This window comes from Oncorhynchus nerka, linkage group LG10 (genome assembly GCF_034236695.1).
Source record: "Oncorhynchus nerka isolate Pitt River linkage group LG10, Oner_Uvic_2.0, whole genome shotgun sequence".
NCBI classification, from domain to species: domain Eukaryota; kingdom Metazoa; phylum Chordata; class Actinopteri; order Salmoniformes; family Salmonidae; genus Oncorhynchus; species Oncorhynchus nerka.
The window spans coordinates 50,766,585-50,783,550 of record NC_088405.1 but is presented as its reverse complement, the minus strand read 5'-3'; the positions used below and the strand labels follow the sequence as shown (position 1 = coordinate 50,783,550).

At 44.0% G+C, this 16,966-nt stretch overlaps 1 protein-coding gene across 1 annotated transcript; it reads right to left on the bottom strand.

Annotated features, from left to right (window-relative positions):
• Positions 1 to 34: 34 nt before the first annotated feature.
• Positions 35 to 8,013, bottom strand: LOC115136400 (adhesion G-protein coupled receptor G2-like). The gene is made up of 14 exons (XM_029671983.2): positions 7,675 to 8,013; positions 7,369 to 7,573; positions 6,883 to 7,051; positions 6,589 to 6,729; positions 6,359 to 6,484; positions 6,207 to 6,252; positions 5,955 to 6,058; positions 5,718 to 5,839; positions 5,231 to 5,499; positions 4,983 to 5,088; positions 4,218 to 4,501; positions 3,841 to 3,942; positions 621 to 776; positions 35 to 481 (listed from the first exon to the last, which is right to left on the bottom strand). Exons 2-14 carry the CDS (start codon positions 7,563 to 7,565, stop codon positions 327 to 329), a joined length of 1,977 nt encoding a protein of 658 aa, XP_029527843.1. The 5' UTR covers positions 7,566 to 7,573; positions 7,675 to 8,013; the 3' UTR covers positions 35 to 326.
• Positions 8,014 to 16,966: the final 8,953 nt, after the last annotated feature.

Genomic DNA, 16,966 nt, shown 5'->3' with positions numbered 1-16,966 from the left:
ATACACAAATATTCATATTAAAAAAAGATTGCAGCCAATGTCATTTATTGTCCGTTTTGCACACATGCATACTAGTCTAATTTGTCACACACAGTACAATAAATAGATCAGTGAAGATGGACAGGACATCATTCATATTATGTCCTAAATGTTGCTTTATCATACATGTGCATTCATGTCCCAGATTGAGTCAAAGCGAAAGCTGCCATGTTACACAGAACCAAGCCTTGTCTGATATTTCAGATTGCACAAGTTACAATCTTTGTTTCTCTATTCATTCATTTAGCACAAATTAAGGTGTTCCTCCTTGCCGTATTTCAAAGGTCTTAAGGAATGGGTAGCCGATGTCTTGGGTGAGATCCGTCTTTCCAAGAGGGCCCCTCGCAGTGCCCCTCCTCTGGGAAAGAGGCACTCTTGTGAGGTAGAGGAGTGGAGTTGCGTTGGACAAGTGGTAGTGCCAAGTTATTCTCATACACAAGGTCTGCCGAAAACAACAAGCAGAAAATATATTTCTACACCATGCGCTCGAGCTCAAATCACTCATTATAACGTCATCACAGGAGTCATAGAATAATTCAAAATCAGAATAGTTCTTCCTTCAAAAAAAAATGGGATCTCACTCAAGTTAGGTCTTCTGATGGAGACCTGTCGTTGACTGGAGTCGGAGGAGGCCGAGGTGCTTTCTGTGGCACTGGACTTGATGGACCTCACTGAGGGCATGCGCACCAGAGGGTTAGGTCTGGATTTGGCACCAACTGTAAAAGTCTGGCTCCACTCTGAATAACAAGACAAATTACACATCCATAACTTTAGATTTTCATTATCAACATAATCCATACAGTACCAATCCAAATTTTGGACACACCTACTCATTTCAGGGTTTTTCTTTATTTTTTAGTATTTTCTACATTGTAGAATAATAGTGAAGACATCAAAACTATGTAATAACACGTGCAATCATGTAGTAAACATATACATATTTTATATTTTAGATTCTTCAAAGTAGCCACCCTTAGCCTTGATGACAGTTTTGCACACAGCTTTGCATTATCTCAACCAGCTTCATGATGTAGTCACCTGGAATACATTTCAATTAACAGGTGTGCCTTGTTAAAAGTTAACTTGTGGAATTGATTTCCTTCTTAATGCGTTTGAGCCAATCAGTTGTGTTGTGACAAGGTAGCGGGGGTATACAGAAGACTTGCTTGGGCCAAGAAACATTAGACCGGTGGAAATATGTCCTTTGGTCTGATGAATCCAAATTTGAGATTGTTGGTTGCAACCGCCGCGAGACGCAGAGTAGATGAACGGATGATCTCCGCATGTGTGGTTCCCACCATAAAGCATGGAGGAGGAGGTGTGATGGTGTGGGGATGCTTTGCTGGTGACAGTCTGGGATTTATTTAGAATTGAAGGGACACTTAACCAGCATGGCAACCACAGCATTTTTGCAGTGATACGCCATCCCATCGGTTTTGGGCTTATTTGAACTATCATTTGTTTTTCAACAGGACAATGACCCAACACAGCTCCAGGCTGTGTAAGGGCTATTTGACCAAGAAGGAGAGGGATGGAGTGCTGCATCAGATGACCTGGCCTCCATAATCACCCAACATCAACCCAATTGTGATGGTTTGGGATGAGTTGGACATCAGAGTGAAGGAAAAGCAACCAATAAGTGCTCAGCATATGTGGGAATCCTTCAAGACTGTTGGAAAAGCATTACAGGTGACGCTGGTTGAGAGCATGTCACGTTCTGACCTTAGTTCCTTTATTATGTCTTTTGTTCGTTTGGTCAGGGCGTGAGTTGGGGTGGGTAGTCTATGTTCTTTTTTCTATGTTGTATTTCTGTGTTTGGCCTGGTATGGTTCTCAATCAGAGGCAGCTGTCGATCGTTGTCTCTGAGAATCATACTTAGGTAGCCTGTTTTCCCCATTTTCCCCATTCATTCTCATTTTCTTTTGTTTTCTGTGTTCAGTTATATTTCATTAAAATTACATTATGAACACTTAGCACGCTGTGCATTGATCCGATCCTTCCTACTCCTTAGAAGAGGAGGACGAAAACCGTTACGGAGCATGCCAAGAGTGTGCAAAGCTGTCATCAAGGCAAAGGGTGGCTACTGTTAAGAATCTCAAAAATAAAATATGTTTTGATTTGTTTAACACTTTTTTTGGTTCTACATGATTCCATGTGTTCTTTCATAGTGTTGATGTCTTCACTATTATTCTACAGTGTAGAAAATAGTAAAAATGGATAAAAACCCTTGAATGAGTAGGTTTGTCCTAACTTTGACTGGTACTGTATATATATATATATATATATATATATACACACTGCTCAAAAAAATAAAGGGAACACTAAAATAACACATCCTAGATCTGAATGAATGAAATATTCTTATTAAATACTTTTTTCTTTACCTAGTTGAATGTGCTGACAACAAAATCACACAAAAATTATCAATGGAAATCAAATGTATCAACCCATGGAGGTCTGGATTTGGAGTCACACTCAAAATTAAAGTGGAAAACCACACTACAGGCTGATCCAACTTTGATGTAATGTCCTTAAAACAAGTCCAAATGAGGCTCAGTAGTGTGTGTGGCCTCCACGTGCCTGTATGACCTCCCTACAACGCCTGGGCATGCTCCTGATGAGGTGGTGGATGGTCTCCTGAGGGATCTTCTCCCAGACCTGGACTAAAGTATCTGCCAACTCCTGGACAGTCTGTGGTGCAACATGGCGTTGGTGGATGGAGCGAGACATCATGTCCCAGATGTGCTCAGTTGGATTCAGGTCTGGGGAACGGGCGGGCCAGTCCATAGCATCAATGCCTTCCTCTTGCAGGAACTGCTGACACACTCCAGCCACATGAGGTTTGGCATTGTCTTGCATTAGGAGGAACCCAGGGCCAACCGCACCAGCATATGGTCTCACAAGAGGTCTGAGGATCTCATCTCGGTACCTAATGGCAGTCAGGCTAGCTCTGGCGAGCACATGGAGGGCTGTGCGGCCCCCCAAAGAAATGCCACCCCACACCATGACTGACCCACCGTCAACCCGGTCATGCTGGAGGATGTTGCAGGCAGCAGAACGTTCTCTACGGCGTCTCCAGACTCTGTCACGTCTGTCACATGTGGTCAGTGTGAACCTGCTTTCATCTGTGAAGAGCACAGGGCGCCAGTGGCAAATTTGCCAATCTTGGTGTTCTCTGGCAAATGCCAAACGTCCTGCACGGAGTTGGGAGGTCGGGCCCTCATACCACCCTCATGGAGTCTGTTTCTGACCGTTTGAGCAGACACATGCACATTTGTGGCCTGCTGGAGGTCATTTTGCAGGGCTCTGTCAGTGCTCCTCCTGCTCGCATTGATGTGCCATCCTGGATGAGCTGCACTACCTGAGCCACTTGTGTGGGTTGTAGACTCAGTCTCATGCTACCACTAGAGTGAAAGCACCGCCAGCATTCAAAAGGGACCAAAACATCAGCCAGGAAGCATAGGAACTGAGAAGTGGTCTGTGGTCACCACCTGCAGAACCACTCCTTTATTGGGGGTGTCTGGCTAATTGCCTATAATTTCCACCTGTTGTTTATTTTATTTGCATAACAGCATGTGAAAATTTATTGTCAATCCGTGTTGCTTCCTAAGTGGACAGTTTGATTTCACAGAAGTGTGATTGACTTGGAGTTACATTGTGTTTTAAGTGTTCCCTTTATTTTTTTGAGCAGTGTATATATAAAAAAATAAACATTTGTTTTATTCTGATCACGTTCAAACATTAATTGAATTTCTGATTTGGGTGGTTATATTACAGTATATTGATATGTGGTTGCATTACCAGAGTAGTCTTGGAGTCTGAAGCGGCCAAAGCACAAATGGATTCTCCATTGTTTTCTCACATTCTCCTTCATCAGACAATGGAACAGAAATATAAAGAACCCTAAAACACACCAGTGACACTGGCATCAGGTTTATACCTTCTATACATTACACCCTATGATAGGATAGTGCGACATCTTGGCAATTCCATTTTGTTCTACTTTCCCAGAGTCAGATTATCTCATGGATACCAGTTTCACGTCTCTGCGTGCAGTTTGAATGAAGTTTAAGGTCGTTTCTGGAGCCATTGCTAACTAGCGTTAGCGCCATGACTGGAAGTCTACAGGAACAGCTAGCATGCTTTAAACAAATAAACGCCTGGCAGCAGTCACTCACCTTGCAGACTGTTGAGGACACAGAAGAGGTAGAGGAAGGGAACCTTGGCTGGCCCCCAGGCGAAGAAAGCCACAGTCCAGGTGAGACCCAGCAGGAAGGTGAGACTGGAAACCCCCTTCAGGTCTTGCAGAAGGAGGCCGCTGTGGATGCCAGCCGGCTGATTGACCCGCATGTGGCGGATCTGGACCAGGACCACCACGAAGATAGCCATGTTGCACAGCATCACTAGCAGAATGTAGCCCACCACAGACAGATAGAAAGCCACTTCATCCTGGATCCAGCAGCTGATAATAGGATAGATGGACTTTATCTACACATCTGAATAACAACCTCAGTCCAGAATCCAGGGGTGTAACTTTCACTGGGAACTGGGGGGACATGTTCCCCCCTCACATTCTGAAATTGCATTTTTGTCCCCCCCAGTTTTATCATAGGAAGGTGATACAAAACAAGGCGCGGTGTACTTTAGGACCAGGTGGACGCCTCTGAGCTGTTTGGAGTGTTTATCTGACTGGAAGAAAAAATATATATGTCCCCCCCACTTCTAAAACCAAAGTTGCCCCCCTGCCAGAATCTACAATACCCAGACTCTAGTACCACACAATGATCATTCATGATCTACACGTAGCCCAACGTAACTGTCGAAAGTTTTGAATTGACATTGAGTGTCAGATACATGTCATTCAGGGTCAGAAAAGGGTGCTGTTCATCTAATGATAGTGACATGGAACAATAAAAGTACAACAGGATGAATCTAATACTTACAACGCCTCGGAGTTATCTAGTGGTTCCATGGACTCACTGCCGAGGGAGCTGCCGTAGGACTCTCTCTTCACAACCAGAACTACGCAGCATATAGCCAGAGGGATTCCTGCGAGAGGGGAGGAAGATGGAGAAGTAGAACACGTGATATGGTTCAACTGATAAGACTAAGGGGAAATACGGATAACTGTACTTTTTTTTTAAAAAGGTAGCATTTCGCTATTGTTCTATTTGAACGAAGTTGATCTCACCCCATCCTAGGGAGCAGAACTTGAGGATGTATGAGGGCACATAAACATTGAAGACTTTGACCAAGGCAAAGTACATGTGCACAGCCTCCAGGCCCATCCAGGTGAAAGAGGCCAGTAGGAAATAGTGCAGTGCGGAAGCCACCGCCACACAAAGCCCATAGCTGCCAAAGGAGGAGATCCAGGAGTTGACCAGGAAAACCATGTTGAGACCCAGCAGCGCCAGAGACAAGTTAATGAGGATCTTGGATGGGTAGTCTCTGCGGAGCTTCCTGTGAGGGAAAATGGGGGTATGTGAGATTGAGAGAAAGCTGAGAAGGCAAAATTTGAGCAGATGGTTTAAAGTACATGAAAAAAAAGGAGGCTGTGGAAAGAACACTGGAAGCCACTTTACAAAACGCACAAAGACGATACAGTGTGAAAACAGGAAGACGGTGCCACTCCAAAAACTGAAGGTGCAGAGTGTAGATGTAGCTGAATTGAGTCTTACTCAAATGCTGTGTATGTCAACACAGTGATTCCCAGGAAGACGGAGGACACACCGCAGCCCAGATGAGTGATGATGGTCAGAATTTCCTCATTTGGTATGTCAATTTGAGTCCTGGATACATCCTACAGTACGAGGGAGGATCGTGGCGTAGAGGAGAACATCGTGGTGAGAACAAAGCTTGTGTACCGTTTTTTTGCAAGGTAACCACCCTTGGTGCATTTCAAAGAGGTTCATTACCAGAAGTACTCCAAAATGAGTGAGGTGGTCACACAGGCATGTGGTATAGTCAGCACTGGTGTTGTGCTTCCTGCATCCATGCTGTTCCCATCCTCCCCTTCCTTCTGTAGTAAAATACAATATTTATCTACCCCATGCCTCCTCTGTACCCCACACACACACACTACACAGATCAACTCGGAGTACACACTTTCCAAAATATTAGGATTTCATTTGCTGGATTATTCCTCTGAGGTTTATAATAGGACCCACCATTTTGATTGAAGTCCCAGTAGACACACTGCACCTCCTTGCCAAGCTTCAAGAGAAAATCCAATTAGATCAGGCAGCAAAAATATGGGTTTGATTGATCCTTTTACAAGTGATTGTTCAGTTGATTTCTTGTCAGGAAGTGTTCCACATACTGGATTGGACGTCAAGTGATGTAGTGTCACCTCTACATCCTCCTCTAGGTCCTTGATGGGGCCACTGGCGTTGGTGACACTGGCTGAGACCACATAAGTGTTCAGGATCTTCCCATCCGGGTTGTTCTGAAATGTTAAAGTGCACAAGACCGGCGATTTACTTCTATCCAATAATACAGTGCCCGTTCTGACATAATAAAGGCAGCCCTGCAGTGGTACAACTCGGTTACCATGAAGAGAGTTGGGACTCCATAAAACTGAAACTGAACCCGCGGCTGGGCTCCACTGTGTTGAGGAAATCTGTACTTCAAGGCTGAGGGTAAGGAGATGAACGCAACAGTCCCTTTGAACGGATCCTTGTTGATATAAATCTACAACACCAAGATTAAGGCCAGGATCAGAACAATGCCATCTTAATATCAATAACTGTACAGATGGGTAACATGGAGGGGTTATATCACCTTGTGTTTAGAAGTAGAACTCTGGGGAACCATTTTAATGTTTGGCAATGAATTAGCACTAACCTCGGGGCTTAGGCCCTCTGCAGCAGACGAGACGCCAAAAGTGAGGACCTGAAACTGGCCCAGGTCTACGTCCACCACGGAGATTGCCATCGCAGAAGCAACCAACGTGTAATTTGTCTTGTCAAAACAAGACATCTTGTCGCCAACCATCTCTGTAATGTCCAGTATTCTGCAGAGCAAAGAGCAGGGGGCAAAGTTGAGGACACAGTAAATATTGATAGCAGAACGTACAGGAAAATGAGAGAGAACACGTTATCCATTTGTACAGCTTCAATAGTCCAGGGCTACGTTCCAATATCCATACTAACATTAGCCCAAACATTAATTCATTCTAATTGGTAGGCTAGTATGGATCCTGGATCGGATCCCAGGCGTATCTCGTACGACCGTGTGGTTTTGAGGAAGCCTCCTCCTGATCACCCCTCCATTTCTTTAACCACCTGATCTGTGTGGGTAGGATGAGTGGAACAGAGAGAAAACACCCACTGGTTGGTGACATGCTGCAGGTAGCTCTTAGACTCCAAGATGTCTGAGATGATGTTGATGATAGCTTCGCCCAGAGGTGGGGTCATACAGCTGATGAAAACAATGTTTTTGAGTTTCTTCAGAATGGTGCTCAGTTCAGTGCAATTGAGGTCTGGATGGTCTTTCAGCAGGTCCTCTATCATCTCCACCACATCCATAGCATTCTCTGAAAACATAAAAAGTACAATGCATTGGTTATTATGGTCATAGACAGTGTGCGTCCCCCCAAAGGGACGCAGTAGAACTACCCAGGTGAAGTCAACTCACCAGGAGTGACATCAATGTTGTCTAGGTCTGGAATGGTCTCAACCACAAATGGGCACTGGTGCAGATCTGGGACGCCCCAATGGATTGGAAAACCCAACAGACTGTCAGCAGGACAGGTGTGTCAGGCGTCATCCACCCATGGTCAAACAGATGACAGACAAAAATATCAAAGTCAATGAGTATAATATACACTGAACAAAAATCTAAACACAACATGTAAAGGGTTGGTCCCATGTTTCATGAGCGGAAATAAAAAATCCCAGACATTTTTCATATGCACAAAAAGCTTATTTCTCTCAAATGTTGTGCACAAATTTGTTATATCCCTGTTAGTGAGAATTTCTCCTTTGCCAAGATAATCCACCCACCTGACAGGTGTGGCATATTAAGAAGCTGATTAAACAGCATGATCATTACACAGGTGCACCTTGGGCTGGGGACCATAAAAGGCCACTTTAAAATGTGCAGTTTTGTCGCACAATACAATGCCATAGATGTATCAAGTTTTGAGGGAGCGTGCAATTGGCATGCTGACTGGAGGAGTTTCCACCAGAGCTGTTGCCATAGAACTGAATGTTAATTTCTCTCTGCCTCCAACGGCATTTTAGAGAATTTGGCTTCACGACCGCAGTGTAACATTCGTCGTCTTCCTCTGATGAGGAGTAAGAGAGGTCGGACCAATTTGCAGCGTGGTAAGTGTCCATTTTAATAAGACAAACTGAACACTACAAACATGCAAAATAACAAAGTGACACAAACGAAACGGTCCCGTGTGGTCACAAACACTAACGTAGAAAATAATCACCCACAACTCAAAAGTGAAACCAGGCTACCTAAATATGGTTCACAACGATAAACAGCTGCCCCTGATTGAGAACCATACCAGGCCAAACACAGAAATCCTAAAATATAGAAAAAGGAACATAGACATCCCACCCAACTCACGCCCTGACCAACTTAAACAAAGACATAATAAAATAACTAAGGTCAGAACGTGACACGTGTGTCAGGATTTGGCCAGGGTTGTTCCGGTTTTTGGTCACTAGATGCCCCCATTGTGCCTTTTGACCTTTTGTTTTCCCTTGATCCCCATTATTATTTGCACCTGTGCCTCGTTTCCCCTGATTGTATTTAAACCCTTTGTTTTCCTCAGTCCTTTGCTCTGTGTTTGTATGTTAGCACCCAGCCCTAGTATTCTGTTAACGCTTGTTGATCCCGGTGGACGCTCTTGTGGAATTCTGTTTTTTGTTCTTGTTTATTTATTTTTGAGTATCTTTTGAGGCTTTTTGTGCTATACCTACCACCTTGTGGATTTACCTTTTTTGTCTTGGAGGATTACCTTTTGTTCTTGTGGAATTCCTTTTGAGGTTGTGGAGTTACATGTGTTCCTGAAGGACTTCACTTTTTACTACATTAAATACACCGTCTCAAGTACTGCTGTGTCTGCCTCATCTTCTGGGTTCTGCCGACTATTCGTGGCTCAGTTGGTTAAGTGACTGTTTCTCTCTCCGGAGACCCGGGTTCGTAACCGGGTCCTGACAACGTGTTGTGAAGCCAATACTCCTTGGGGGTGCTGAGGAGTAAATATATATACATATATGTATATATATGTAAATATATATGTTCTTCCAGTTTCGTCGCAGGAGTAAATTAATCCTGCAGCAGGAGGATTTGATTATTCTCAAAAAAGTGCTATTTGTAACGGGAAATTAGTTTTGATAGCCTATGGTAGGCTATAGTTTAGGTGTAGCTTACGGCTGCATTTCATGTATGTCGTAGTGGAGACCAATATATAGTTTGTGTTATTAAGCTACAGTATATAAAACAACGTTGTTGATGTGTTTGGATGAATTTCAGATACATTTTTGTTCATTTGACTTTTGCAGTAGTAGGATTTACACTAGTAGGACATGTATTCTGCCTGGTGCTTTAACATTTCAGCGAGTGAAAGAAAAAGAGAACTGCAGGCTTTCATAAAATGTATCTACATCACAATTTGAGTTTCCTCTAGCGCAGGAAAATTCTCAGTGACAACGAAGTGATCAAATTAGGATACCACATATGTAATTTGCAGTGTTTCATCCCTACACATAGTTATTGTTATGGAGGCAAACAGGTCTCTCAGAGACAAACACTATCACGTCCCTCGCAAACAGTATTTAACACCCATAATAAAATTGATCATGGTTATAATTAAAATATTAACTCTGCTTATTATCTATAACAGATTCATGCTTTTATTGCAGGACATATTCCAGATGTACAGTCATCAATTGATTTAGTCATAATTGTTCAATGCAAATAGCCCTATTCTAATGTTAAAGAGAGACAGCTTGGTCATTATGTTGCAGGCAGCACATTGTCTCTGACAACAAGATGAAATTGGCTATAAAATCAATGAGCCAGAAACGATAAACCTCTACAACTCAAGTTGTTCACTGAGAGACACCATTTGAGACCACAAGAGCCCTTTATACGTTGGTAATTTTCATGACCTTGCATAACATACTAACTACATTATGTACTACAATATTCTAGCTTGACAGCTTGTCTCACCAGAGCCTGCTAGCTGTCTTGCTGGTGTCTCCCTGACATGGCAGCGTGGCAGTCCCGGGGGCCCAGGTGCCTGGCCACACAAACAGGCCCTGTCTGGTCTGGTGTCGGTGCTCAGGACAACTCCCTGGCGCTTGGGGGAACAAGGAAGACAAGGCATCAACTCCTGCGCAATTCACAGGGACAAAGGGTGTATTTTCAAATCATTCACATCAAAGGGAATGCAATTTTTGTCCTGGTTCTTAGACCCCTAAACCTCTTTTGCTCTTGTCTAGATAGTACCAGAGTCCATTAAATTTCCGTTTTTTATGGGTATTGTTTCATATCAACAAAGTGAAACTGACGTATATGACGGATGTTAATGTCGTTGGACTTGTTTTCCATGGTTATAGTGCCATTGGTGTATGTCCTCTCCAGGAGGGTACGGATCCGTGTCCTTGTCTCCTCTTGACTTGATGACGTTGTCACCCGCATCTGGAATCGACAGCGGTGTCTGTGGATGGTTGGGGAAACATTACATACATCTGGAATCGACAGCGGTGTCTGTGGATGGATGGGGAAACATTACATACATCTGGAATCGACAGCCGTGTCTGTGGATGGATGGGGAAACATTACATACATCTGGAATCGACAGCCGTGTCTGTGGATGGATGGGGAAACATTACATACATCTGGAATCGACAGCCGTGTCTGTGGATGGATGGGGAAACATTACATACATCTGGAATCGACAGCCGTGTCTGTGGATGGATGGGGAAACATTACATACATCTGGAATCGACAGCCGTGTCTGTGGATGGATGGGGAAACATTACATACATCTGGAATCGACAACCGTGTCTGTGGATGGATGGGGAAACATTACATACATCTGGAATCGACAGCCGTGTCTGTGGATGGATGGGGAAACCTTACATACATCTGGAATTGACAGCCGTGTCTGTGGATGGATGGGGAAACATTACATACATCTGTGGGCCAAACGACTTGCTCCTTAAGTTAAATCATACATATGGCTCACTCCCATTTCATCATAAATGACATGCGGTGTCTTGTTGTCTTCAGTGTATGTCTGACTTTTGGGCTATTCTTTTGTATGATCATACCTTGACGTTTTGAGCAAGGAAGGTTGTAAGAAAGAATTACACTGTTTAGTGGTTACAGGCCTTGAATATTTGAGCAGAAACAGTAGCGGAAGGTCAAAGCAGTTTTTATTTTCAAAGGGAATATGTTAAACTCTCGCAATTACATGTATTGCTGCCTCAACTAATAATTTGAATGTCCTGCCGATACCTAACCCATCAGACTCAACCGTGTTGGATCGTGGAGATGGATGCTGCACACTGAAAGATAGAACACCTACTGATTAAATTGATACTCTCTGCGTATCAGTTTTTTCTTAAAAGGCCCAATTCAGCCATTTTTATCTCAGTATCGGATCATTTCTGAGTAACAATTACCTACCATTCTGTAATAGGTTCCCATTAAAATTGTCAAAGGAAAAAATAACTTTTACAGTGTTAGTTTCATCAGCTCTTTTAGAATATGATACAAAACACAGGACATTTTATATGTTTTACTGCACTGGGCCTTTAAGAGGTTCATATTAAGAGCTCACTAAATCCCACAAATGGAATTATGGGAGATTTTATCTTGCTCTTAATTCGAACCTCATAGGCCCAGTGCATTCAAAATGCAGTTTTTCCTGTATTAGTGAGTGTTTTTCTGATACATACCTGGATGCCTTTCCCAAAAGCTGGAAGGTCAGAACAGACATCTCATCAGGTAGAGTGACATGCAGCTGAAATTGTCAGAGAACAGGCAGTGTGAGATGAAACCTGGGTTCATCAGGAAATCAAGGATTTGAATGAAGAAAAGCTGTCCTTTCAGGCTACATACCCAGGTAATGATTGTCAGTTCCGGATGGATACAGAACCCAGTAAGGGTCACGTTCACATCAACTTCAAAATATATGTCTGTGATGAAAGACAACATTAAGTAGTTTAACACTGAGAGTGTGAGATATTTCAGGCCAGATATGATATCACATGTTGTAATTAGTTTGGTTGTGTCACACCCTGACCATAGAGAGCCCTCGGGGTGTTTTTTGTCAGGGTGTGGCTAGGTTTTTTTTCTAGTATTGTTATTTCTATGTCGGTGTATTTGTATGGTTCCCAATTACAGGCAGCTGATTATCGCTGTCTCTAATTGGGGATCAGGTTGTCCCCTTTGTAATAAAGTATGTGGAACTCTACGCACGCTGCGCCTTGGTCCGCTCATTATGTATACGACGAACGTGACAGGTTGTGGTTGGATCATTTCCTGAAACAGAAGAAGACACTAACCTGAGAGTTCGCCACCAGTCGTGACAATAAGGTCTGTGGCTGTGTCAGAAGAGGTTCCAGTGGCCATGACAATGGGAGGATTGACTGTGGCAGGGGGGAAGTCCTCTGGGGAAAGAAACAATCACTCTCATCATCACAGTGGAACCATGGACCTGCATTGGCATCACTCTTCTATATCATATATAGGGCCAGGAATCTGTCCTCCTGGCCATGTGACCAGGAAAAACTCTGGGCCTAATCATTCAGTAACCGTTCTTCCCCAGTTGGCTACTCTTTAGTTATGACTTTCTCTCCAGAGGTGGGATTCCTTTTGGAATGGTTTGTGACTTACCTACAGCGTTCACTTGGATGCTCTTGGGGTTAGCCATTAGCGTGAGATATCCGACGTTGTGAGGTGTGTTCAGCAACTGAGAGACCTGTTTCTGCACTGTACTGACATCAGAGCTGGGGATCACGTTGAGGTGGACCAGGCAGTCAAAGCTGTATGGGGAATACAGCAATTATCAAACCACAACAAGGGCAAGTCCTTTTAGTCCCAAACCTATACCTTCAAACAGCTCCTGGACATGTTAAACAGTGTGTATATTTTTGTGTTCATTTCTGCCAATTGTAGTGTCACAGAGACCATTTAAAAAAAAAGGGAAACTCAAAACTTATGAACGCCCCCAGAATAATGTCTTTCTTACCGGTTTGCATCAAATTCAGCCCGCAATATTGGTGTGTCCTGGGGAATTGAAATTGTAGTACATGCTATCATCTGTACTCCGTTGCACGGATTATCAGAGTAAATGTATATGTAACTATCACATTATTGTTGTTACTGTGTAGTATCGTCATTCCGTCAAGTTCAACACTTACATGGGCCCCGTCCTCATATGTCTCACCGACACTGTCAAAAGTGTGAAATAGCTTGTGTTGGTGATTGCAATTGAGATGAAACGATTATTGATTAGAGTATTACATGCATAAATCCACGATACACCTGTACTAATTTTGTATTTTGGACTTTCCTTACCTGGTTGACACAGAGACTCTGTACAAATGATATTTGTTGGATGGTAATATGTGTCTGAGCTGCAAGGACATAAAGGTAATGTAGACATTCAAATTGAGAACACTGCATGTGCCGAGTCATCTCGGAACCATTTAAAACACTGTGCAACAAACAGTAAGTGAAATGTGACCCCATTAGCTTACCCATTTCTGTGCAAGGTCTCTGGCTTTGTATACATCTGTACTGTTTCCATCATAGCAGATGATGGCAATCTTGACTTTAAGTTCGTACAAAGACCAGGCTGACACAAATTAGGAAAATGATGGCATTGATCAGTAGCAATGTATAACAGACAAAGCATTACCTTGGTGTTTAGCCCATTTACCTTCTGATTTGTAGCTATCGCTACTTAACTTACCTATATATCTACACTGAACAAAAATATAAACGCAACATGCAACCATTTCTACGATTTTACTGAGTTACAGTTCATATAAAGGAATAAGTCAATTGAAATTGAAATTGATTAGGTCCTAATCTATGAATTTCACATGACTGAGAATACAGATATGCATCTGTTAGTCACAGATATTTTAAGCAAAATGTAGGATCAGAAAATCTGTCAGTATCTGGTGTGACCACCATTTGCCTCATGCAGCGCAGCACATCTCCTTCGCATGTTGATCAGGCTGTTGACTGTGGCCTGTGGAATGTTGTCCCACTCGTGTTCGTACACGTCGATCCAGAGCATCCCACACATGCTCATTGGGTGACACACCTGGTGAGTATGCAGGCCATGGAAGAACTAGGACATTCAGCTTCCAGGAATTGTGTACAGATCCTTGTGACATGGGTCCGTGCATGTCATGCTGAAACATGAGGCGATGGCGGCGGATGAATGGCGCGACGATGGGCCTCGGGATCTCGTCAGGGTAACTCTGTGCATTCAAATTGCCATCGATAAAATGGAATTGTGTTCGTTGTCCGTTGCTTATGCCTACCCATACCATAACCCCACCGCCACCATAGGGCACTCTGTTCACAACGTTGACATCAGCAAACCGCATCGCCCACATGGCGCCATACACGCTGTCTGCCATCTGCCCGGTACAGTTGAAACCGGGATTCATCCGTGAAGAGCGCACTACCAGTGTGCCAGTGGCCATCGAAGGTGAGCATTTTCCCACTAAAGTTGGTTACGACGGCAAACTACAGTCAGGTCAAGGCCCTGGTGAAGACGACGAGCACACAGATGAGCATCACTGAGATGGTTTCTGACAGTTTTGCGCCGCAATTCTTTGGTTGTGCGAACCTACAATTTCATCAGGCCGTGTTGGACATACTGCCAAATTCTCTGAAACGACGTTGGAGGCGTCTTATGGAATAGAAATTAACATTAAATTATCTGGCAACAACTCTGGTGGGCTTTCCTGCTGTCAGCATGCCAATTGCACGCTCCCTTAAAATTTGAGACATCTATGGCATTGTGTTGTATTACAAAATTGCACATTTTAGAGTGGGGTTTTATTGTCCCCTGCACAAGGTGCATCTGTGTAATGATCATGCTATTTAATCAGCTTCTTGATATGCCACACTTGACGGGTGGATGGATTATCTAGGAAAAGGATAAATGCACATTAACAGGGATGTAAACAAATGTGTGCACAACATTTGAGAGAAATAAGTTTTTTGTGTGTATGGAACATTTCTGGGATCTTCTATTTCTACACATGAAACATGGGAATAACACTTTACATGTTGCCTTTATATTTTTGTTCAGTGTACTTAATACAATGTTAAAGGACCATCTCTAACGACATGAAAACATCTGCAGTAAGCTTTGATGATTAACAAGTTTAATTATGCACCCTGTGTATGCGCCATTAAAATGGGTTCACAAGATCAATATTTTCCAGTCACGTAACAGGAACAGGAGATGAGGCCACCAGAGACGTGGAAACATGACAAAAAAGGCTGCTCATTAAAGCGAACACCAATCAGTTTTTCCATAGAGAATGACATTCAATATACATTTATAGACAATCAAAATGGATATAAAATGTTAATGGTTTCCTGCCTCACCACACTGTAGATGGGAGTCTGGGACTGGAGGGCAGCTCAGGGTAAGCCAGTCAACAGCATCCCAGCGCACCTCATCCCCCTCTGTGCAGCTCAGGTCCGACACCTGTTCAGGGGTGCGTGCCTGCCCCCACACGCGGAACAGAGAAACACTCCCATTGAGGTTGGTTCCGTTTTCCACATGCATCTCCCCTTGGATGAAGTAGTGGGAGACACCCAGGGTGAGCGTGCCGTGCGGGGCCAGCCTGCAGCAGGACGGGGACAGGGGGGATTCGTTAGCATGGGCTGTAACATCCACACTGGTCCCATTGACGTAGAGGGCTGGCTGGTGAGAAGCCCCAGACCAGGTTATACAGACGTAGTGCCAGTGGCCCAGGGGGAGGTGGAGGGGGGCTGACCACCTCATCCCAAACAGCCAGGTGTGGACCAGGCCCTCCTGACCCGCCAGGCCCAGCTCAGCCTGCAGCCCGTCAGGGTGGCGGTAAATGAAGGCTGTCCAGGCCGGTGTGCTGATGTGCCGTTGGAGGTGGACACACACGCTGAGCTCCTCCAGGGCAGGGATGGAGAGGTCCGGACTCAGCTGCCAGTAACTGCACTCCCCTGTGAAGTCAGCCATCTTCCCCCACAAGCTCACGCTAGAACATTCTGGTGTACACAGGGCAAATGGGCCACTGTCAACAAGCACATTTGGATTTTGTTATCTTCTACACTGAGTGTACAAAACATTAGGAACACCTTCCTAATATTGAGTTGCACCCCCCTTTTCCCCTCAGAATAGTCTCAATTCGTCGGGGCATGGACTCTACAAGGTGTCGGAAGCATTCCTACAGGGATGCTGGCCCATGTTGACTCCAATGCTTCCCGCAGTTGTGTCAAGTTGACTGGATGTCCTTTGGGTGGTGGACCATTCTTGATACACACGGGAAACTGTTGAGCGTGAAAAACCCAGCAGCGTTGCATTTCTTGACACACTCAAACCATTGTGCCTGGCACCTACTACCATACCCCGTTCAAAGGCACTTAAATATTTTGTCTTGCCCATTCACGCTCTGAATGGCACACATACACATTCCATGTCATAATTGTCTCCAGGCTTAAAATTAACCTGTCTGCTCCCCCCCATCTACACTGACTGAAGTGGATTTAACAAGTGACATCAATAAGGGATCATACTGTAGCGTTCACCTGGATTCACCTGGTCAGTTTATGTCATGGAAAGAGCAGGTGTTCCTAATATTTTGTCCACTCCGTGTACATCTCCATTATTAACTTACACATCTTACAGATACAGTGTCTCTCAGAGGATTGGCTACGTGTG